Genomic DNA, 25268 nt, shown 5'->3' on the forward strand with positions numbered 1-25268 from the left:
GGGAGTTGAAAGGGTTTGATATTTTGCTTTCTGAAGGCGCTCTGACCCCCTGACGCCGCCGCCAGCGGAGGTCGGTTTATCTCCGGCGGCGGAGATTGACGCGATTGGCGGAGGGGCGGCTCGTCCGGAGACGCATTCCAGCCGGGCGGGCGGACGGACATCAGACGGCGGGTAATGACAGGCGCTCCGACGTCCCGGGACGGACCAGGACCTGCAAGGTTCACCGGGCATCTCGCGCCGTGGGAACCGTGTTATTAATCAGCTGTAAAGGTGAGGGTTCTCAAGATGCCTGGGGGGGGGGGTTCTTAACACCTGGACCGGCCGACTACACACACACACACACACACACACACACACACACACACACACATATACGAGACTGTTGGGTTAATTTTCTTCGAGTTCTCTGCTGATTTTACGCTTTTCCTGCAGATTTTTACCTTTTTTTTCTCCTTCTATACTTGAAAGTTTTATGGAGGAATCCTGACCATTCCAAGGAGCTTCCCACAGGAGTTCCTGGCAGGTGATTTATTTTATTTGGCGTGTGTGGGAACGGTTAAGTGACGGGAATCGTGACTTTAGATACATAATAAGCCAAGATTGAACGCATGAAAGCGATGAGAAACAACCACAGTGTCAATAATTTGGATGCAAAACACCGGCAATGACACGAGTAAACGCTGGCACAACGTGTTGCTTCTCCTTGAGAGTTGAATAACGCATCTTCAATAAAATGTACTATTTTTATGAAAATAAGGTGCTATGAATAAAAGCTGATCAGCACCTACATGCATTTCCCCCGGTGGCCAGCAGATGGCGCCGTTTCACCACTAAAGAGTCTCCAGTCAGCGACAAACTTTATGAGAATGAGAACAACTTTATTTATCCCGAAGGAAATCGTCTAGTTTATTATCTAGTTTAATATAACCAACACATATTTACACATTTTACAAAAGCTGCAGGCGACCTTTTAACCGCGCCGCTCCGTCGCAGCCGTTGTTTATTTCACAAACCCTTCTAGCCTTGATGAGGTTAAAAATGATTCCGCGAGGAAAGGCGGCGAGGTCCTACCTTTCTTCAGAGACGGTCCCGGCGAGGCCTGCAGGCCGTTGAGGGCCCCCGACGCCCCGGCCCCGAGGGCCGAGAGGTGCATCTTGGGCGGGGAGAGGATGTGGGGCGCCGTGCTGGGCGAAGGGGAGAAGCGGAAGAGGCTGCTGCTGTAGCTCGGGCGGCGGCCCTCGCGACGGTTGCTGTCGATGGCGGCCTGGAGCTCGCCGGGGGAGCTGAGGCCTTTCCTCTCACACTCGTACGGGTACAGGTACTTCATGTACCTGCGCGGGGACAAACACACCTGACTGTTCACACACATCAGAACCAACCGGCCAAACGTCATGCAAACACACAAGACGACGCTGCAATTTGAATTTATATATCTGTATATACACTGCTCGAAAAAATAAAGGGAACACTTAAAAAACACATCCTAGATCTAAATGAATGAAATATTCTTATGAAATACTTTGCTCTTTACACAGTTGAATGTGCTGACAACAAAATCACACAAAACTGATCCATGGAAATCAATTGTATCAACCCATGGAGGTCTGGATTAGGAATCACACTCCAAATTAAAGTGTAAAAACAAACTCCAGGCTGATCCAACTTTGATGTAATGTCCTTAAAACAAGTCCAAATGAATGTGTGTTGCTTCCTGAGTGGACACTATGATTTCACACAAGTGGGATTGACTTGGAGTTACATTGTGTTGTTCAAGTGTTCCCTTTATTTTTTTGAGCAGTACATATCAAATAGATATCCGTTGTAGTTCTAATCTGGCAGACAAGGCAGACAGTCACAAACCGCAGATTTTATCTTCAAGTGTGTGTGTGTGTGTGTGTGTGTGAGACTAAACTTCCCAGTTCATATCCGCCAACACCTAAACCGATCCTGCAACCTGGCCAGCGCTCACAGACCGCAGACGTTTTGCATTTGTTTTGCTTTTTGCGACTCTGACCGCGTCTTGACTTCTTCTCGCAACGGGAAAGCGGACGTTAAGACGGCGGAGTGTCTTTAAGCTCCGCCCCCTCCGGCCCTGCGTCATTAAAATGGGGTCCCCGGCTGATGTGACACTTCCGGGATCAGGTTTCTGCAGAAAGGCGACAGAAAACCCGTTCTATCCAGGCATTTACTCAGGATGTGTGCGTAAAAACACCAACCACCAATAACTACCGTGTTTTCCGGCGCACCTGAATCTGAGCCGCAGCGCCTGAAAATAACTAAATAAAACTGCGTCCATATATAGGACGCACTGGTCTGGAGCTGCCAGGTGTCCATGTTGTAACATGAGATAGTTACACTTTTAATGAAACACATCCCGGTAACATCCACAAATACATATTGGAAATGCTTTTCTTTCCAAACAGTGGCTGGAACACAACGGATGAAAAAGATGAATAATAAATAACACCATTCATCCATTTTCTATCCCTGCTTTGTCCTCCTCCAGACGATTTCTATCTCTGTCTTCCTCCCGCGCGCTGAAATTGTTAAAGTCGCCTTCTTCGCCGTCGTCATTGAACGGCCTCGGAATTTCACGCTCGTTTCATCGGTCCGATGCGACGAGGCGAAACGTTTTGAAGCTCGTTAGCTCAAAAAAATGACCATTAATTAGCCGCATGGTTGTTTAAGCCGCAGCAGAAGTAGCGACTTCATTTCTAGATCATTTCCTATTAGCGCTAAACAGCCAAGAAAGTGAAATAAACCCACATGGAACCAGGAAATCATCGATAAAACTTTCAAAACGGCTTCTCCGCCCCAGGACGCCGTGATGCTTGCAGTACCTTCACCGCACCGCGGGGGATCTTCATACCCGAGGACATAACGTGCCCTCGGATGTCATAATATTTACTCCTTCCCGGCGGGGCTCGGCCCTCGGCGCGCATGTTTTCCATCCCATTAGAAGGTAGGGTTTAAAAAAAAAAAAAAAAAAGAAAGGTACGGTATTATCTATGCTGACTTCGTAATGGTGCAACGACAACAACAGCGGCAGCGCCGATCAATAATCGTCTAAGAGCAGCGTCCATTAGATAGAGCCTGCGGAGCAGCGCCGCCGCAGCAACATTAAATATACATAAAGACTCATTAGGGCACCTGAGCGGCCAGCGGGGCGGAGGTGTGACCACACAGGCCGACCTACTGTTTATCTGTGTGTCTTTGTGTGTGTGTGTGTGTTTCCTTTTTTTCTGTCAGTCAACCCCATCTTAGTCACGGTGAACTCTGACCCCGGATGGCGTCAATAAATCCATGGCGATCGATGAGGTGTGTGTGTGTGTGATGTAATGGACGGAGGGGTCGGATGCGGAAAGGGAAAGCGTCTCGGCGGAGGGGAAACACACTGTGTATAAACATGGAGGGGGGCAAGGGTTAATATTGATACACACACACACACACACACACACACACACACACACACACACACACACACACACACACACACACACACTGCTTCCTACTTCTGAGTCAGATGGCGGCCGTTCTTTATTTAGACGGAGTAAATTGCATTAGTCCAATAAAGATTGGGATGACCGAGTATCTGTAAACACTCCAGAACGGCGTCACGGACAGCCGGACGAAATTCGTTTTTGCCGTGGGCGGCGGAGAGGCGTGGACGTACTGCGTGCGCAGGGTGAACGCCGCGCTGGTGATGGAGGTGGGCAGGTTGAGGCCCTTGGTGATCTCCCGCCAGATCTTCTTGTTGATCACCTCCACCAGGCCGCCCTTCTCCGTCACCAGCTTGTAGAGCATGTAGAGGTCCAGGACCTGCTTGGCCATGATGGGGATGCGGTTGACCGGGGTTCCTGCGGAGGAGACGGAACAGGAAGGGGGGGTCAGTTCTCGTCAAAACACTTTCATACGCCCATTTATGTCGCCGTAAATAGCCGTTCCTTCCACGGCTTTTTAAAAATCTGTAGAAATACCACCTCGTGGAAAGATGCTAAGCTAATGGACGGACGGGAAATTAGCCGGCTTCGTCTGAAGCGAAGCGCCGGGAGGCGGCGCGCGCCGTTACATTTGGCTTGAAAACATATTAGCCCAGTTAAGGCAATCTGGCTTGACCTGGAAAAGGGGATTCGCAAACAACACAAAGCAAAGCGGCTCTAGACTTTTGATACAGATGCATTAATCTTGTCAACGGCTTATCTGCGGCGGAGCCTGCGTGGAGGAGGAGGCTCTTTGGAATATGCAACAGAATCAAAAAGTGCAACGTGCGAGGGCGCGGCGCGGGAGGAGGGGAGCGGGGATTGTGACGGGCCGCTAATCCACGGGCGGCAGTGGGCGGGGGGCTCCTGGATAGGCCAGTATAATGAAGCTCATTTAGAGGATTGTGCCGAGTAAATCCACACCCCTCTGCTGTCGCTGCTGCCGCCGGCCCGACGCAGGGGGAGCCGCCGAGATTTGCCCCGCGCCGCTAATGCCGGCCAATCCCTCGGCCTCGCTCCGATCTTAACCTGGAACTGGACTCATTAATGACTTTGTAAAACAGCAGTGTGATCAGGCTGCAAAGATTAGCCCCGATTCATTTTCTTAAGTTAGCAACATGTCTTTAAGCCATGCTTGGAGGTGGAGGGGGGGGGGGGGGGGGGGGGGTCACATGGGCCGGCGGCAGCCAGGAGCGGTGAGGCTCCGATCTCGCCACGTCGCTCATGTGCATGTGTGCGTGTGTGTGTGTGTGTGTGTGTGCTTTTTTTTTTTTTTTTTTTTTTTCCCTTTTTTTCCCACGGTGGCTGAAAGGTGGAAAACAAACATGGCGTTTGTAGCAGAGCAGTGCGAGGGCGGTGTTTGAGAAAGGTGGGAGTCGGCCACGAGGCCCATGTTGTGTTACAGACGCTCAGGTGAACCTCACACACTCATTGTTTGGTCCAACAGTTTCCTCATACCGCATGTTGACATGGCAACAATGGGATGTGAGTCTAAGAATTCTTTTTTTTTTAGCAGGTTGAAGGCCAGAAGACAGAAAAGGCTTTTGTTAAGGAGTCGATATATTCGAAACACACACACACACACACACACGCACTGCTTTCGTAATACATTTGCACAAAAATATGCCAAAAACAACATGAAGGCGAAGTGGCTAAAATGGCGGTCAGAGCTGCAGATTAATGCGGCTGCAGGAGAAACACACGTCTAATCCCCAAAGCTGGCTAACCTATAGATTATTTGAATTAGGCTAATTTAGCACTGAGCGTTTAAAAATAAAGTTCGGATCTTGCAGGGGAGATTTTCCCCACAACTTGACTATGAAAAGTGATTCGAGCATATCGCAATGATTTCCACAGTTAATCACGAATCGTCGCGCACACTGGCGGTTATTTTTTTTATTACCTCTCCAAAAAAAGGCCCCGGAGCTTTTATTTTATTTTTTTTTTAAATCTACCGCAAAGCAAATATGCTGGATAACGGCGCAGCGCTCTCAGATTACATCTCACTCAACAGACCTGACGGAGGAAATTCCATTGAAATGGGAACAAACCCCCCCTCGTCCAGACAGGAAGTCACACGCAAACATTTCAAAATAAAACTCTGAGATTAGCACAAAGCTAACACGGCTAAAACCACCTTAAAGGCAAAAGTTGATCAATCTAATCTGTAAAGGGAAGAATCCGGGATGCCGTTTCCCGTCTTTTTTTTCTTTTTTCTCACATTTTAAAACTGGTGAGCCTGTGGATACAAAAAGTCTCCCGTTGCAAAGTCCGCAAAGAAAAAGAAGCTAAACTGTGAGAATCGGAGGTTTGGGAGACAAAAGCGTGGCTGTCGGGTTACGTCTCGCTTCCAGAACACGCGGCGGGAGGCGCTGGCCGGCCGGCGCCTCGTCAGTTATTTGATGCGGCGTCGGGACATCAATCCCGCATCAAACAATTAGTACAACTGGAGGGGTCAGAGATCAGCCAGGGGTTATTGATGTGTGAATTAAACTGCAGGTCAGCAGGAAGCCATGTTTTCATACCGGCCGCCGGCGAACAATGAGAACACAACAAATGAGCCCCACAACAGCGCTGGCCCCATCCTAACACCACAGCTGTTAGCTGGGCTTTAATTCACATCCATGCTTTTTATTCACTCTCACACACACACACACACACACACACGTTTCCCTTTTTACCTTTTTGTTTCAAAGTAAACATCAGTTTGTGGATTTGCGAGCGACTTCACATTACAACACACATAAAATACTACTTTTAAAATGGAAGATGATTGATAAACATAGTTTTTTGCATTTATATTTGATATATATACACACACACACACACACACACACACACGTTTCCCTTTTTACCTTTTTATTTCAAAGTAAACATCAGTTTGTGGATTCGCGATTTGCGAGCGACTTCACATTACAACACACACACAATACTACTTTTAAAATGGAGGAAGATTGATAAACATAGTTTTTGGCATTTATATTTGATATACACACACACACACACACACACACACGCGTTTCCCTTTTTACCTTTTTATTTCAAAGTAAACATAAGTTTGTGGATTTGAGATGAGATGATGAGATAAGAACAACTTTATTTATCCCGAAGGAAATTGTTGTGCCAGAGTTTCAAGTAAAAACATAACAATAATAGATAATAGTAGGAAGGAGGAAGAATAAGAAATACAATGAAATATAAATTGTTTTAACTGTTAACTGTTAACTACAAGATTTGAACATTCCCTGCGGCTGAGGGAAGAGGAATAAAGAATTAGAGGAATAAGAGGAAGAAAATAAGAGGAATTTGCGAGCGACTTCACATTACAACACACGCAAAATACTACTTTTAAAATGGAGTAAGATTGATAAACATAGTTTTTTGGCATTTATATTTGACACACACACACACACACATGTGACGGGAGGCTTCAGCAGTGAAAGCTACATGTAATAGAAATGTGTGTGTTCTATCCGTCCGTAAGCGTAATGGAGAAAGACCAGGAGTGTGTTGGACTGTGAGTTTTGTCAAGCGGTGGTTTTGCGGGTCTGGCGGCGCGAGAGGAGCGGCAGGAGAGCGGCTTTGATAATGTAATTGGCCGAGGGAACTGAAAAAACAGATGACATTAACGGCACCTGGACACACCGAGTTCCTCAATTTGAGCGGGTCGGCTCGCGGCGCCGCCTTTGGTGCGCGACATCTGCTCCGACCCCGAGACATCCAGGCCTAACAGGCTTAATGAGGCCGCACCAAAACGGGCCTTTTGAAGTCGGCGGTACCGGCTCTGCTCCGCGACCCCTTGGTACGAGCCCCGCGCCGTCGTTGCGCTCGTTTCCGCCTTATTAAGAAGGGCAGGGACGGCGGGGTCGCGCGAAGCACGGCGCCGGGCGGCGAGGGTCCGAAACGAGCGGCGATTGGGCACTGGGCTTCCCCGTAAAGCCGCGATTTGTCCACTCAGCTGCTCCGAGCCCGTCTGTAATTGGCTGCAGGCTTCACCTCCCATCATCCTTTGCCCCGGACTGATTTTCCCCCAGGGACAGGGCCATCAGGAGCCTAGTGATTAATGGCACAGGGGGTCAGAGGTCACGGCGGTGGGAAGCGCCGTGGCCGAGGGCCCCCGGCACCGCTCCCTAAGCCCTTCCTCCGGCCTGCGCCGCCGACAGGAGCCGGACGGCCGGCGTTCAAACAGCCAGACTTCAGATGATAAGACTTGCGGACGGACGGACGGACGGACGGGACGGCGTAAATAAGACGGACGCCCCTCCCGGTTTAAAACTTGGAAATGTTTGGCGCCGATTCATTTCAGGGAAAAGCGCAAAGAGAAAATAAAATCCTCCCGGCTGCAGAGAAACTAAAGCAAACCGCTGGTTTGTTAATGAAGCAAAAAGCATCGTGTACATAACTGCAACGCCGGGCGGGTCTATTGATCAGCCCGCGCACGATTTATGACAATCACTAATATCGGGCCGGATGCTGTGGCGGACGCTAAGCAGACACACACACATAAAATAATAATAAAAAAAAAAAAAAAAAAGCCACGGTCCGACAAAATCAAATAGTTAACATCGCAGCTCCAGCTTTTTATCTCATCACGAGAACAAAAAAAAAAAAACAAGGTCATTTCATCCGACCTCTGACCTATTTTTAGCAGGAAACAGCTGTTCGCATTAAAGGGCCTCTCTAATAAATCAATCCGGAGCCCCGCGACGGCAGCAGTGGTAAATTAAATATCGCTGACTTCACATGGTGGACTTTTTTTTTTTTTTTGTAATAATGAAATGACAGAGAAGGAGGAGCAAAAAAAAAGAAGAAGGAAATAAAAAAAAAAAGCCCTTCCAGTGGGGAACACACAGGAAATGAATTTTTTACCGAAGAAGCCGGTGTGAGGTTTCACAGCGGGGAAGGAGGAGGAGGAAAGATTGCATTATCTTACAAGTCTTCTGGAGAATGCGATTATTGTTGAGTGTGTGTGTGTGTGTGTGTGTGTGTGTGTGTTACGGATGAATTATTGGACTTGAAAAAAACATAAAGAAAGAGGCAGAGCCTGAAGGGTAGAGACAAGGAAGAAAAAAAACAAAAAAATAGGTCTGGTCGAGAGGGACGAGATAAGGAGAGAAAAGGGTGAGGGAGTGATTGGGTGAGGATAGAAGGAGGTAAGGGAGCAGGGAAGGAGGTAAGGGAGCAGGGAAGGAGGGAGGAAAGAGGGAGGGGGAGGTGTGGTTGCGAGCCAGCTGGAGAAAGACTGGATTACTGGTGTAAGAAAGGTGTCAGCCAACACAAACAGCCCCGGGCCTCGTGGCAGCTCGAGTCCCTTCGGAGCGGCGGCCCACATCTCCGCCCGCCTCCTCCCTCCTGCCACAACGTCACACTTACACTCCTCACTCCAGATCCAATGGTGCTGCCTTCAGTTGGCAGGGGCGGTGTGGCGCCCTGCTAGTGTGGAAACACAATCTGCAGTAAAACAAGTCCGGGTGACGCACCGACCCCCGCCATGCGGTATGCTTCCAGCCGCCCGGTACGCTTCGAGCCATCCAGTATGCCTTGAGGCACCCAGTATGCCTTGAGCCGTCCGGTAGGGTTTGAGCCGCCTGGTATGCTACAAGCTGCCTGGTACACTATGAGCTACCAAGTACGCTTTGAACCATCCACTATGCGGAATGCTACGAGGCGCCTGGTAGCCTGCAAGCTGCCCGGTACGCTACAATCTGTCCAGTAAACTTTGAGTCCCCTAGTAGGGTACGAGCTGCCCGGTACGCTACAAGCTTATGCGACGCGGCGCATGGTATGCTACTAGCCGCCTGGTACACTTCGAGCCCTCCAGTATGCTTTGAGTTGTCTTGTATGCTTCGAGCCACCTGGTATGCTACAAGCTGCATGCTACATTTCGAGCCATCCAGTATGCTTTGAGGCACGCAGTATGCCTGAGCCGTCCGGTAGGGTTTGAGTCACCTAGTATGCTACAAGCGCTTAGTACACCACGAGCTACCTAGTACGCTTCGAACCATCCACTATGCGGAATGCTACTAGCCATCCTGCGTGCTGCACAGTATGCTACAATCTGCCAGGTATCTTTGAGTCGCCCAGTAAGCTACAAGCTGTCCAGTATACTTTGAATCACCTAGTAGGGTGTGAGCCGCCCGGTATGCTACAGGCTTATGCTACGAGGCGCCTGGTATGCTACTAGCTGCCCGATATCCTACAAGCCGAACAGTATGCTAAAATCTGCCAGGTACGCTTCGGTATGCTACAAGCCCCCCGGTATCCTGCAAGCTGCACAGTACGCTACAATCTGCCAGGTATACTTTAAGGGGTTGCCCAGTATGCTACAAGCTGTCCGGTATACTTTGAGTCCCCTAGTCGGCTACGAGCCACCCGGAATGCTTCACCCGGGAGAATGTGGAAATGTCGCAGTTTCAAACCGATCCCATATTAAATCCACAACTACAAGAGTCGACTTGCAAACTTCGCTCAACTTTTATTTGTAAATCCGCCATTGGACAGCGGCGGTGGATAGCCAAGAAGCCCTTCATTAGCGTGGGATGGAGACACTGACGGTGAGTGTCTGGACTCCACATGCTGAAGGTTTACTTTACCTCGGACAGCCCCCCCCCGGCTGTTTACATTATACCTTCGTACGAGGGGGCAGCATATTGTCAGGAGCCCTCTCTGTACGCCGGGCGTGGGGGGTTGGATGTTTGTTTTATTTTTAATGCATGGCGAGGGACATAAAAGGTAAAAAAGCCCCGAGTGCGTGGAATTCGCTATCTTTAGTCCGGCCGGCGCGCATGGCGGACCAATTCATATCAAGTGTTGAGATATGCACTCGCGGCGGGAGGAAGTTGAATGTAACGCTACACTATGGATGCATCGCTATTCTAAGCCACAGCTGGTAGAGAGACGGACAGACAGAGGAGGGAAGGACGGACGTCTAATAAAGGCCATGATATGTTGGTCGATACCTCCACGGCTCCGAGTGCACGCCTTTCACCCCCGAACGGGTCAATAACGCCATTATTGTGGGAGGACGGGAGGGCGCGCGAAGGCGGACGGGGAAATCAGGGCCGCGGCACAAATAACAGTTTGCCGTCCGTCCATTTCAAGGCGGGGCGGGTCCAGGGGTATCTTCTGCATGGGGACCACGGCAACGGCGGCGGCTCAGATATGGAACGTCATGTGATGCCGTTCTGTGTTCACTTCAACTTTGGTTTTACTTGAGACGGTCCCATTGTGATTCTCTCTGGGGTCTCTCCAGGTTCTCCAGCCTGGCTTTTCTCAGAGTCCTGACTGGGTTTTCTGTGAGTTCTTTCCAGGTTCTACTCCTACCTGGATCTTAAAGTGAAGACATTCAAGTCCAGTTGCCAAAACAAGAAGATTTGGACAAGAATTCACCATGACCTCCACCGACATGTACCTGGGTTCTCCCCATGTTCTACTGTCTGGTCTCTCTGTGTGGAGTCTCCATGTTCTCCAGCCTGGGTTCTCCCCATGTTCTCCTTCCCCCATGTAGGTTCCCTGCGCTCCTGCCAGGACTCTCTGAGTGGAGCCTCCATGTTCTCCAGCCTGGGTTCTCTCTGTATGTCTTCTCCTGCCTGAATAATCTCTGGAGTCTTCTCCCCATGCTCTTCTCCTACCCTAGTTTTCTCCTTGTTCCCAAAACCAGTCCCAGGGTCACTGAAGCCTCCCGGTGGTCGGTAGGTGTGGATGAAGGTGAACGTCTCTCCTCCTGGCTGCTGCGATTGGCCGCTGAGGTGCGGCGAGCGTGGACGGATGAAACCCCCGTTGGACCTTCACAGTCCAACAGCGTATGGACGTAAACATCACCGTGAAATGGCGAAAACTTGTCGGCGGAGCAGAATAACCCCGAAATCAAACGCTCCATCTGGCACAGGGCGGAACACGTATTTGTCAAGAACCAATACTCCGGCGAGGTTTCATGCAAATGCCCTCGTACATCATTACCATCCCTGGGAGCCTGTTTGCACACAGCCAACTGCTACGATACAGATATTACATTTTGTTAGTTTAGGATGATCAATTTTTTGCTGAATCCTGCCCTCCCGCTCCAACGTCTGCTCTTATCTCAAAGAGAGAACAAATACAAACGGGGCAGAGCAAACACGCCGTGATGGATAAGTCACTTCCAGCTATTTTTCCAAACCCGGGAAACAGTAAAAGTAGCTTCTTAGTAAGAAATACTGCGGCGCGCGGGGCAGCCAATATATTAAATGAGCTGTCTTCTGTGCACTGTCAACGGTGTCTGCTCACGGTGTAAAACATCACGAAACTGGCCGGGTTCCAAACAAGGGCCAGGAGCCGTAAATCTCATTGGCTGCCGCTGGAGGAGGAGGTTGTCGGTTTTTTTTTTTGTTTTTTTTTTTTTTAGCGGTAGCGCTACTCGCTAGCGGGCCCGACCTCAAATCCAAAAATAACTTTCTTTTCTGCAATATTTGAAATGGCCGCAGGATCCAACGGGTAGAAGCGTCTCCTGACCTTTCAGTGCCTCCAACTCTTCCCCAAAGAAATAACCCCCCCCGGGGTAATTAACCCCCGTCGGATATCAGCGGCTAAACCCCACACACACACACACACAAACCGGATTTTAAACAGAGGTGTAACAACACGCCGATCAGTCAATAGATTGGTTGGAAGATCAATAGCGCGCAGGGGGCGGGGACATCGATGTATATCTGCACGTCCATTTTGAAATCTCCGTTTGAACACAGTGGGAACCGAAGGAGGGAGAAAAGGAAATGCAAACATTTGTTTAATGTTCTTTGTTTCATTCAAATATTTGTTAAATATGTGAAATGTGCAAATTGGATATCAGTTCTGCAAACCGCCTCGGGGCTCCGGAACTGAACCCAATCCCGGCGCCGGGGACGTTCGGCTCAACGCGGCGCGTCTTTTACTCCGGAAACTTCCGCGGGTTCGACGTGAACCCTGACCTTTGTGTGAGCGTCCGGGGAGCGGCTGCCGCGCCGCCATCGATACGACCGGCGGCGTGACATTTGGTGCCGTCGTGCCGCGCCGAGACGCTCCGGCGAATGTCAACGTAATTGCCTACCTTTCTAATTATCACGCATGGTGTGTGTTGGGGTGTGTGTTTGCTTTCCGTGACGGAGTCTGGGTATTAATTAGTAAGGTAGCGCTGTGACCTTTGAAAGTAAAAGGGATATAGTCACTGATACGCAGCAATTTGGATGAGTACCATCATTTTGGGACTAATGAGCGCACCTGAATATCAGCCACAACGGCAAAAAATAACTCAATAAATCTATGTGTGCATGTATAGGACGCGTTTGTCTGGAAGCCGCAGGCGTCCATGTTGTAACGTGAGATATTTACACACAAACATTTATACACTTTTAATGAAACACATCCCGGTAACATCCACAAATACTGGTAATGCTTTTTCCGAACAGTAGCTGTAACACGGCCGATGAAAAATATGAATAATAAATAAGACGAGGAAAAGTCCATCCATTTTCTACCCGTGCTTTGTCCTTTCAGCTGACGGCTAACTCGGCTTTCCTCCCGCGCGCTGAAACCGTTAAAGTCGTCTTCTTCGCCGTCGGAATCGAACGGCTTCGGAATTTCACGCTCGTTTCATCGGTCCGACGTGACGAAATGTTTTGGCGCGGTGAAGCTCGTCAGCCCCGAAAAAAAAAACACAAATTAGTCGCACCGCTGTTTCAGCGTGTGGAAAAAGTAGCGGCTTATTATATGGAAATGACAGAAACTTAGAGAAACAAAAGAAGCCCTGCAGTGGCGCCTGACACTCCACCTGCTGCGCCTCTGTGTACTCCGTATGTATATCAGTACCCACAGGTGGTATTAAGTATGTTTTCCAACTGCTCACCACAGAGCGCTGGAAATAAATGGCGCCTAAAAGTGTCCTGTTAGTTGAGAACAAAATGAACATTAAAAATACAATATCTTTAGTGGACACACTGGATGTGAAAGCGAAGTGGGAACTGGAATCTCATGCCGTGATTGCTGATGGAGAACGGGAGGGTTCTTGGTTGCCCTGGCAACAATGTTTAAGCAGCCCAACGTGGAGGGAGTTCAGCTGGAAGTTAAGAATAAGGTATTTTAAAACTCCCTTGATAATAGCTTCTTATGATAATAACTGTTCTCCCCTGTGCTGGAGGGGCTGTGTTGGCTGTGGCATAACGGGGTACTTTTCCCACATTTTTTGGGGACTGCCCTAAACTGATGAAATTCTGGGAAGAGGTTAAAAAAACAAATAAGTGAGATTTTAAAATTAAACAGACCAATTGATCCACAGCAAGTTATTATGGGTACGGCATCAACGAGCGATTTAAGGAAAAAACCAGGTGTTTTCGCTTAGAGTTCTTCTATTAATGGCGTCAGAGGCTTAAGGATGGAAACTGCATGGAACGCAGAACAGCAAACGTACAACTTCAGACAGACCTACATCTTGCAATATTCAGAACTGTGCAATATTTCATTTCATAACAGCTACACTACAATTTTTCCTTTTATCATACGATTGTGCACTCCTTACCTCACTTGTTACTAAGACACTTTATAGTTTTATCACTTGTTTACTAAGACACTTTATAGTTTCACTGAGACACTTTATAGTTTATTTTATTTCCAATTCTGCCTTTTCTTTTTAATATTTATTACTGTTATATTTTCTGTAACTCTGGCACAACAATTTCCTTCGGGATTAATAAAGTTGTTCTTATCTTATCTTATCTTGACAAATGGGCACCCATCAAAAAATATTTGGAGAGTTGAAGATATTATCTCTATTTGACTGAGTTAGATGTTTTTTGTTTTTTTTTGTGTTTTATTTATTTATTTGTTTGATTGTTTGTTTATTTATTTATTTCGCGCACTAGTGAGCAAATAAGTGATCTATAAAGAATATAGTATAATGTGTATCTTGTTATGAGGTTTTGTAAGAATCTGTGTGACTCTGTTAAGGAACCTGTGTCTCCGATCGGCGGGAGGCGTTATCTATCGATCGGCGATCGAGTTCGGATCACACGAGATGCCAATCTTTGATGGACGTCAACGACGAACAACTGTCCAAGCAGTGGCAGCTCAGGAGAGACCCATTTGAGAGAAGAAAAAAAAAAAAAAAAGGGAAACATGACTCCTTCACCGCGGGTCATGAAGATGGGTCACCTGGTGGAATCCAGGGGGGAGGAGATTGGAAAGGTTGGATGGCGCGAAAAGTGAGACTGTAACCCAAATCCCCCGGATCCTCCGGGACCGAGCGGATCAACTGACCGGACCCCAATCAACACCGACCGATATGGAGCGGCGAGAGATGGATGGATGGACGGACGGACGGACGCAAACGTGGACGTCTCTTTTACTACGACGTCCCGAGGAGATAAAAGTCCGCATGATATTTTGGAGGTTTGTATGTTTGAAGGCTTCGACGGGTCAAAGGTTTGGGAGAGCATACATCTCTGCTTGTATTGGAGTTTAAACACCTATGTACTTAAATTCCTCTTTAAACGTCCAGTCAAGGGAGGTGTGTGTGTGTGGGGGGGGGGGGGGGGGGGCGCGCTGCCTCCTGTCAATCTATTGGTCGCCCCCCCATCTCTGCCCCGCCCCCAACCCCCACCGCCGCTCACAGCTTAAACACTAATCCCACCACGTCACCCAAACGTGCAACCGCTTCCTTAAATAGAATTAGAATGTCGCTGCTACAAGTGACTCGAAGTAACCGCCTACGTCACCCCAGCAGAAGACAAATGAACACGAGGGCGTGCTAAGCTAACCCCTGTGCGTGGATCACCAGCAGACCACCACCACGGCTACGATTATAAAACCGAACGAACTATTCAAACCCAGGACGATCGATAAAAAGTCGATGTCGGTGTCTATTTAGGAGGTGTGAACCGTGAACCGTGCGCCGATACATCGTTCCGCCAGCGGGGCCGGCGTTAGCGTGACCGCAATCGACCCAGAGGCCGTGAAGGATCGCTTACGGAAGCCGGAGGTAGCAAGTAAATTTGCAGATGCCAAAGGCCGCTAACGGAGCAGCACCACCGGAAGCCACTCAGGTAGCAGTGTTGGAACGGACGAAGAAGAAGAAGACATCTCTTAAGACCCTCTTGAGACCTCCATCAAGCCTCGCTCACAACTCACAAGTCGAGTGCTAAGGTCGGTTTCTAGAAGAGACTGCAATGTTCCTAAAAGAAAGTCTGCCTTTTCACAATCTGCCCTTTCCTGTAAAGCCATAAAAGAATGGAATGGGCTTCCAGACAATCTGAAGGACATGACTGATTTTCACACCTTTACACGGGACGTTAAGAATTGGACTCTGGAGCACCAAACATGCTAACGCTAACAATGCCAGACGGGTATTTTAACCTTCTGGGTCACATCTGATGGCCCCAGATGACCAAAGTAATAATATCACAACAATATCACAATAATAGCACTTTCAACTTGCAAAATACATATTTTATTGCCTATCTGTATATTATATATCTATTGTCTATTTCATACAGTTTTATATTTGTATTGTCCAGGACTACAGATGGAAATTAGCTATGAGCTACAATCTGGTACGAACATCTCTGCCTCTGTGCTTAATGTATTTGTACACTGTCCTAATAAACTTCTAAACAAACAAACATGCCGTCGGTTGAACCAGGAAGGAGAACTCTTCGTCCGCATGCCGTCATGTATTTAATGGCCGCACAGACCGGCGCCATCCACCGCGCTCTCCACCTTAGAAAGACCGAGATCGGAAGCCCCTCGGGTTTGTTGATTGTCTGAAACGGAAGTGGGAACTAGGAGGTCGACGCTGAACCTCGCGCTGCCTTCTAGAAGATGCATTTGGTGGCAACCGTGGCGACGTAAAGCGCACATGTGGAGTATGTGGACGTGACGTTTCACAACATCGGAAACATACTGACCTATTTATGGAAGCTAAATTAGCATCCATCAGCCCAACTATCCATCACGAGGCTACATCCTGTCACCTGTCAAAGAAACCGCGAGCTTCCGGTCCTGCGGGCTGAGGGGCGGCAAACTCTGCAGATTCAGATTAAAACTGAAAGCCGAGCGAAAAACTACAGGACCGAAGCTCGTGGACGGAATTTCCTTTTCGACTCCTCGCGATCGTAAAGAAAGGCGGCGAACTGGATGGGTTTTTCCTGCCGGGCTCTGTTTGTCCTCGTCTTGAAAAGTAAATATCTTCTGAGTCCATCCATTTATTCGTCCATTAGTGTTTCATGTTACTGCGTCTGGCGGCCATGTTTGAAGGTGACCAACAATGATCCAAAGAAGACAGAAAATGGGTGCTGGAATTGGGGGGCGGCATGTTTCAGGTACTAAAACTCGCACTGCGCGCTTCAGGTGCTGTATTTGCAGCGCTACATGAAAACAGCCACTTCAAACCAGACCCTCTGACCCGGTTTTTGAATAATTGCTCCGGGCAAATCTTCAGGCAGACATGGCAGAGTCTGTATTTTCAGAGTAAACATTTGAAGGTGTGTTTAAAGAAGAATAATTACAGCCACTTCCAAAAACAAAAAAAAAAAAAAGAATAATAAGATTCAAATCTGGAATTAGATCTAACAGAAGGAGTCTCATTTCCATGAGCATTATAGGCAAAAACAAGTCATGTAATCCACCGTGCAAACAAAGATTCTTTTCCTGTGTCGTCTTCCACTGGGTGGAACTGGCTCACAGAAAATATCATTTTTTTGTGGAAAAAATTAAATTTGAGGAACCATAGACGGTTGATCTCAAAAAGAAGGCGGAGCTGCCTTCCACCTGAATGCTGGAGAAACACCTCAGAACCACCTGAGGTGCTTTTACGCCCGTCGTGTGATTCCAAATTTAAAAAAAAAAAATAAATAAATGAAAGAGCAAACTTCTCATCCACGGTGACGACCTCTGCTCCAGATTTACATTCCACCGGAAGATCGAGTCGAGAGGAAAGTAAGCCAATATCTGGGCCTTGCAAACAGCCTTGCGAGATCTTCGCAGCCATCCTAAGAATGCATATGTCACCGCGACATGTCAGTGGCATGTTGCAGGAATAATAGAGGGATGGGCCGCGGCATTAACTGTAAATTCCTGTGATCGGACTGCAGAAGGCGGGTCTAACTTGACTTGAATAGCGTGAAATGCAGGTGACTGGGATGTGAAGCGGAGCTCCAGGGGACAAAGGAAGGCCTGAGTCGGAGCAGGTGACGTGAGAAAATAAGACAAAAATGGAAAGTAGAAATCGCCCTCATCTTAAGGTGATTTTTGAAGTTCGAAACGAAATCCGATGAGAATGATCTCTGCGCGTTATTTAACCGCAACGCTTAAAAATCAGGAATAGTCTGAACCGACGTCACACGAGGAGGAATGACAATAACTGTCCAGATCAGCCGACACACGGATCGACAGATAAACCCATCGGCGGACGATCGGATTGGAGGTCCGGCAGCTTCCATCGATACCAGAGACATCGGCTGCTGATATGAAGCCAGGAGGAGGAGGAGGTGGAGACGGCGAGATGGCGAGCGCCGGTTCAAAACGTGCTTTAGACCCCGTCGATGCTAATTCATTTGTCGGCTTTCGGAATCCATGGCAACGAATCAATCCGGGGAGTCATCCGGTGCCTTTATGATAAATTAAATAAAATTAAGTCGGCGGGATGCGAGCGAAATGACGAACAAGGGAAATGATACTCTGAGCGATTTTATTCATTTCCCCTTCTCTTTGGAAATTGCCTGAATTGAATGTGTTATCCGATAAGGCCGAACATCCTTTCATTCCAGCAAACTACCAGAAAAGACAGAACATCCAGCAGATGCTCGTGTCTCCGGGTTTCACGCCGAGGAGGAAAAAAAAAAAATCCGAAGGGTGGAAACGTCCTGTTTGCGGCGGCGGCGGCGGCGCCTGGATGGCCGACCATTACCTCGGCGTAATCGCGTGTCCCGGACGGCGGCGCAAAAACACATCAACTCAAACGGCTTCGACGAAAGGGGGGAAAAAGCACTTGGCAGCTCTGTGTTTAATGTCCATTTCTCTCCTCAAATCAAGCGTCTTGTTTTCCATTAGGCCCCCCGCTGATCTCTGTAACTGTTGATGTGTGTTTCACTGAGTGTGTGTGTGTGTGTGTGTGTGAGTGTGTGTGTGCAAAAACACCGTCCGCTGGGCTGCACTGGAAGTGAGCTCAGGGCTATTGTACTGGTGTAGGGCTCCTCTGGGGGCTGTAATGTGTTTCATACCATCCATCACAGGGGTGTGGAGGCCAGGAAACATTGCTTTAAGAGTACACACACACACACACACACACACACACACACACACAGGACACAGATGGAGAAGCAAGACACACAAATATGCAGAGATAGCAAGTATGAATCACAGGAGTTGCATGTGGGAACAGCTTAACAAAGCCCCCCTAAGACCGTTCCCCCTCTCCGTCCAGTCTGACGCCATCATTTAACTCCACGTCCTTCGTCAGAATTTACCGCTTTTTTTGACGTGACCCGGGTTTGGTTCGGGCAGAGCGCCGCGCTTTTATAAAAAGTTTGGTTGACGGTGTCGAGGCGGATCTCGAGGGAGGCGATGCGAGCCGCCACCGACCGCCATCTTGGATCGAGTCATCGACTCGGTGCTCCTATGCATGTCGTTTTGTCCAAAAAAAAAGGCGTGGAGTTTTGTTTTCATTTTTACAGCTTGGACATTCTAGCATCTTGAAGGAGAATTGAGAACCCGGAGGTCTTGTTCCGTCATGGCCGCCGGGCCTGCAGACACGTGCGACATGTCATTTCTCCCGTGGCCGAGCTCATTTCCCGGCTAATCGAAATCCAGGGGAGTCGGATCCCCCGATCCATTGGCGATATTTCCAAAAAGGTGACGACAAAAAAAAACAAGATGCGCGTTATTTTTCACCCGAGCGCTGAGCGTCCCCCTCTTCCCTGCTCTCTTACTTATGAGCGTGGTGATTAAGAATCTCTCTGGCTCTGCAGCTTAAGTGACTCAAATCCCTTTACAGTATGGTCGTAATTAAAGACGGACAGCACGGTGGCAATCCCGGCCGTGTGTGTGTGTGTGTGTGTGTGTGTGTGTGTGTGTGTGTGTGTGCGGGCCGGGGGGATCTGGGCAAATGACAGAGGAAATGACAGGGAAGGCTATGCAGATTGGGGGCTGGGATAAGGAGAGGAAAAGACACAAAGAGCAGCCTTGGTTTGTGAGACGCAAACAAAGAGCTACGACTGGAGATTCCTATCACGCGCCCCCCGACCCGACACCAAAATAAACATTATGAAAAGTACTATTTCCTCTGGTTGCCAGAGGAAGGGCAGCGCGGAGCGGCCGAAGGTTGTAATTTGCCAGCCGACGGGGTGGAGCTCTTTTTCTTTCAAACCCAAAGACAATCTCATACATCAACGGCGACCGCGGCGTCTTTCGTCGGACGCGGCCCCGGAGGAAAGTCGCGCCGCCGCCCGTCGGGGAGTCCGGCGCTGATTAAAAAGCGGCGTTCTGGGGCCGCTACGCTTCTGGGCGCCCGGCCTTTTCCTGCGAGCGGGGGGCCCCGCGCTCTTCCACCGCGAGAGCCTGATTATCTTTCTGTCTAGCTGGCAATGCCGGTCGGCGGAGGGCTTCCCAAAGGGGAAATGGCAGATCACGCTCTCATTTCCACAAGCTGACCAACGTCTCCCTTAAACCCCCCCCCCCCGCCGCCGCCGCCGCACACCCCCTCTTTTGTCACGCCGCCCCGTCTGCCCTCGTCGACTACCGTGTCGCCCACGTCTGCCCTCCACATCCTTCATTCTCTCTTTTAACGTTCGGACACGCGACGGCCTCTCCCTTGTCTGCTGTCCGTCAGCAATGGCCTATCAGAAAAAGGAAAAAAAAAAAAAGGAAGAAAGAAGGTGGGCCCGCTTATTTGGAGATCATTAATCATCCCGTGCAGGACAGGAGGCCCCTTAATCCAGCCCCTCCCCCCACGCCGTCCACCCCGGCCTCGCCAAACAGGCCACGGAGCAGTCCTCCACCCCTATCCCCCACGGTGTTATCAAGTTTCAGTGGTTGTCACTGTAGCACAATAAACAGAGGGGGGAGGAGAAAAAAAGAAAAAGAGAGGAGGAAAAGAATGAAGGCAAGGAGAGAAATGTAATTTCCTAAGTGCGTTTGAATCGATGCTCGGCGCCGGCGTCCTATGAAGAAATGATTTAAAGTCGTCATGGTAACGTCTGCGGCCAGCGGCGTGTTTTTTGTTTTTTTTTTTTTTTATTCCCCCCTTCGGGGTCGCCCCCCCCGGACGGAAAAAAAACGGCGAAAGCCGCGATCCGACGGGCCGGCTAACAAAGCCCGGCGTGTTTGTTGTGGAAGCGGCCAGGTGCTGCCACTTTCCAGAAGTGAAGAGGTGGTCAGTGAAAAGGAAAATGAGGGCGAATCAAAGAGTGAGAGAATGTTCCTATTGTGGCGTCGGTGTTTGTACAGCGGGAGAGGCGGCGTGAGGCTGACCGGGGGAGTAATATAATGCACAGCCGTCCCCCAGAGCCCATTCATGGAGTAATTGGTGTGGACAGAGCCTCGGTCTCAGGGTTACAGTGAGGGAACCTCCTCTGATGTCTTGCCCGGTGCACGTTGGTCTCACAAAAATGAGTTTTTACATTTAAACAGGCGGGAGGTGTTCCACGTAGCAGCGGCTACATCTTCATTTCAATAATTACCGCCTCCCTTTTTCTTCTCTAATTCTCCGTGTCTCCAGAGCAGCTTAATGACAGCAGACGAGGTCGGCTTAATGCTTTATTACTATAAACAGACCTAAATCTACCGCCGAGGCGTTTTCTCCCGGAGCGGCGATAGCGCACCATGTGGCCGCGCTTAAGCTGAATCTACACTTCCGATTAAGAGCGTCACAGCGGGGCGTCATCCAGCTTTTGCCCGCCGCAACGCGTGTTTTTTTTTTCCCTCCGGCCAAAGCAGAAGGAGTCTAAAACACTTGTCTTTACGCCAATTATCCCCAAACCTCCTGGAACAGGAGCCTCCGGCCCGGCGCCCGTCCATCACGGCCCGCGGCCATTAATCATCTCAAGTGGACGGCGCTGACAGGCGGTCGCAATGCATCGCTCTCTCGCTTCCCTCCTCTTCATATTCCGCCCGCCGCCCCAGATTGCCTCTCTTTCAAAAAAAAAAAAAAAACAGGACTCAAAGTCTCCCCGGCCAAATTGAGAAAGTGGCCGGGTGACAAAGCAAAACAAACAGCGGCCCATCTGCTGGATGGAAGAGCTTTGAGGTGGCGAGCGGCGTCGGGCCGGCGTGGAGGCGGCTCCGCTCGCTCCCGCCGGGGGTGAAACAGCAAAACCCGGTAATGGATATGATGAACCGTGATGTCAGCGTAACTCATGAGGGGACCAGAACCTCCTCCTCCTCCGGCCGCCGTGCATTTATATTCATTATCCGTCCGACCCGGACGGACGAGGAGGAGGAGGTTCGGTTTTGCAAAATAAAAATACAGCGATCCCTCGCTGTGACGCGGTTTACTTTTCACGGTTTCGCTACTTCACGGATTTGCATGGTGCATTGTGTTCTGCATTCTGATTGGCTAAAAAGTCACTCCGCTTCCTCTCTACCTGTGCGTCAATAACGTTGCAGTTTAATATGTACACGAATGTAAAACAGCTTGACAAATTTACGAGCACGGGAAGGTAAAAGCTATGCGGCTGTAGGTCGGCGTTACAGAATGAATGAATCTTCCGTTCGTTCCATAAAGAAGGAAGAAAAAAACATAAGGACGACAGCGGCGATAAGTTTTAATAAGGATGCAAAAAGGGTTGCAACTGTTTTTTCGTCATCATTTTTAATTTTCTCCCGTTTAATCCAATTCCTCGGGTCGCGGTGGGCGGAGCTAATCTCCGCTATTTGAAGCCTTCTGTTCACATTGATGATTAAAATTATCATTTGACAGTCCAGTACAGAAGTTATTTGTTGAAAAAAACCTTTCTAAAGTACAGTACTTTTATTTGTGAAACAAATGATTGAGTCTGTAAAATGGTTTGTTCTTTCTTTTCAATGTATAATAGAGTATTTAATTGTATGATAATTGTGAAGAAATACAAAGGTTTCTACTTCACAGATTTTGCCTATCACGGGTTCTTTTTGGAACGTAACCCCCGCGAAAAAAAACAAGGGTTTACTGTAAATAAATGAAAATGAAGCGGGGTGCAGGGATGGCGTTCGGCCTGGAGAGTAATGAGCCGAGGGAAAGTAACCGAGGGGAGGCTTTGTATGTGCGTCGGCAGCCATTTCCATGATGCACAGCCCATCAATGGGCCCCCTTAACGCAAGGACAGGATTTAAGACAGCTGCTAAAATTCCTCAACCATTAAGACGCACACACGCACACACACACACACACACACACACACACACACACACACACACACACTCACACGCGGCTGTTTTTAAGTGCAGGGGGCAGGAAATGGGAATCCCTCGTAAGTTTTCCTTCCGCTGCTGCTTTCCTCTCAAGGCCCGGAGGCCCTGCCACGAGGTGGGAAAAGTACTTGGCCATTTGTCTCTATTCGTCCAGAGATTCCACCAGATTCCCTTTAACCTCGCAAATCTCCCGCACAAAGTCGTCACATTTTATTTATCTTTTTTTTTCTTTCTTTCTTTTAAAAAGCCTGCCGCTTCTGAAAGGTCAGTCGTCACGGGCTCACATTTTGGCGTACGACCGGCTTCTCACAAATCCCACATAATAATAATGACATTAAATCCAACAGCATATTGTGCTCTTTCATTAAAAAAAAAAAAGAGTGTAATAATCTCTAACCTGTTTCTTTGAAGTGGAAACAGAATGAAGGGTAAATGCGGCGTAATTAGAGGGTGCCGTCGACATGAGCCGAGGGAAGGCTCGCTCTGGGTCTCCTACACTCTTGGCACCGACACAAAAAAGGGAATCCAGCCAAGCAATTTGTTCCCTGTGATTAAGACTCCCGTTTGAGAGACGGCGCAGGTCAGCCAAGTGCCTCTCGTCTCGAAGGAGGGGTGAACAACTCCAGAGTCGCTGAAATTATACCCTTCCCCGCTGTCCCGCCGTTACATTAGCTCTCTCTAATGGCGATAGCGATGTCGTCCGCATCCATATTTAAAGCGAGGAGGGGAGGGCAGGGGGGCGAGCGGCGTCCCCGCTGGAACGATGCTTCCCAAAAACACGTACAGGGCAAACAAAACAAAAAAAAACAAAAGAAAACGCCGTGCTTCCATCTAATTATTTCCCCTTGCGCCGCCTTCTTGTATTATAGATGAGCGCCGTTACACCCCGTGTCGGACACTGACCCTTGGCCTCCGCCGGTCACTTACTTGTGTGTGTGTGTGTGTGTGTGTGTGAGAGCGTGTGTGTGTGTGTGTGTGTGTGTGTTAGCGATAACGCAACTCGATCCGCGCCAGTTGCTCTCAGTATAATTCACTCTGCAAATAGATCTCGGCCGAATACGATAATGTCAAAACAGGTTCCCGATAATTGAATCGGAGGTGTTGTTTTAATAAAAAGGAGAAAATGAATCAGCGTTTAATGTCTTTAGCGACAGTGCGGTGCGCGCTTTGATTTTTAAGATAAATAGCCGCTGATAGAATCAATTTTTAATATTTATATAACACTGGCAGGGATGAATGAAAGGGTTTGTGCACATTGCCATTTATTCACAGTGAAGTCAGACCGCTTTCGTTTGTTGATTTTTTTTTTTTTTTTGGATAAGTTCAAATAGCGGAATTTGGCACGCCGGCGCTCCGCCGCTCGGCGGCATCGTTGTCGGTTTGATGGATCTCTCGGCCTGACCGGCGTGAGAAAAGGGTCAGCGGACGGCGACGCCCCGTGTCTGCCGCCGGACGGAGACGCTAACAGGGCCGTGACGGATCCCCGAACACTCCCTTTCTCCGGCTTCATTCATCATCGTCCGGCGCGGCCCGCCGGCTGCCGCCGAGCCATCCGGCCCGAGACGGACGCCGGCTCGTGTCTGACAAGGCGGGCCGAGCGCGAGCACAACGCCGCCATCCCGGCGGATGATGCAAAACATCCAGGTCTCAGTCTGGCGTCAGGAAAGCGTATTCACATTCAGGGCTTGAAGCAGAATCTATCTATCTAGTTTTGTTACGTATTTTTAAATAAACATGTACCTGATAATTAAGAATAGGAACAACTTTATTTATCCCGAAGGAAATCGTTGCGCAAGAGTTTCAGGTAAAACATAACAATAATAAATAATAGTAGGAGGGAAGGAGAATAGGAAATACAAATAAAACTATAAAGTGTCAAAGTCAAGGCTATAAAGTGTTTTAAGGTCTTAAAAAGTACAAAGATTTGAATATCAATATAATACGAATAATATAATCCGTTATAAAAGAGGATGTAAAGAAATAAAGTGGACAAAGGAGGCCGGGGAGTTTTTATTTGTCTTCTTTATGCTGAACTTCCCGGCTTCACCCTTCATGCTACAATGCTACGCTAAGTGTAACGCGCACACTTCTAAACTCCGGTTACGGACGGAGCGAAGCCGCTCGTCTTTCTGAAAGCATCGAACCATCACGCCGACCGCTGCACCGAATCCCCGGAAACATCTTCCACCTTCACAGAAGACGCATCACGGACGACACGCACACTTCGCTCGTGGTGTTCCGTGATCTACCGAGTGGCGGCGGCGCGTCCCGCTGTCTTTAAACGCCTCTTCACGGACAGCGGCGGCCATGTTGGCGTCAGACGCTCATCCCGCTCCCTCCTAACGCCGGCCTCCCGCCTCACGACAATCACTGTCGGAAAGGAAACATCAGGAGTCCGAC

General features: G+C 48.9%; 1 protein-coding gene across 1 annotated transcript in view; it reads right to left on the bottom strand.

Moving 5' to 3' along the window:
- LOC147218090 (AT-rich interactive domain-containing protein 3B) overlaps positions 1 to 25268 on the bottom strand; it is a 56875-nt gene that overhangs the window by 4503 nt on the left and 27104 nt on the right. The window contains exons 5-6 of the mRNA XM_086175230.1: positions 3674 to 3857; positions 1072 to 1331 (exon numbers count right to left, since the gene is read on the bottom strand). Of these exons, the coding sequence (XP_086031356.1) occupies positions 1072 to 1331; positions 3674 to 3857 (444 nt within the window). The remainder of the gene's footprint in view (positions 1 to 1071; positions 1332 to 3673; positions 3858 to 25268) is intronic.

This window comes from Fistularia commersonii, chromosome 27 (assembly GCF_037954325.1).
Source record: "Fistularia commersonii isolate RoL2024-O1a breed Wild chromosome 27, RoL_Fcom_v1.0, whole genome shotgun sequence".
In the NCBI taxonomy this organism is placed as follows: Eukaryota; Metazoa; Chordata; class Actinopteri; order Syngnathiformes; family Fistulariidae; genus Fistularia; species Fistularia commersonii.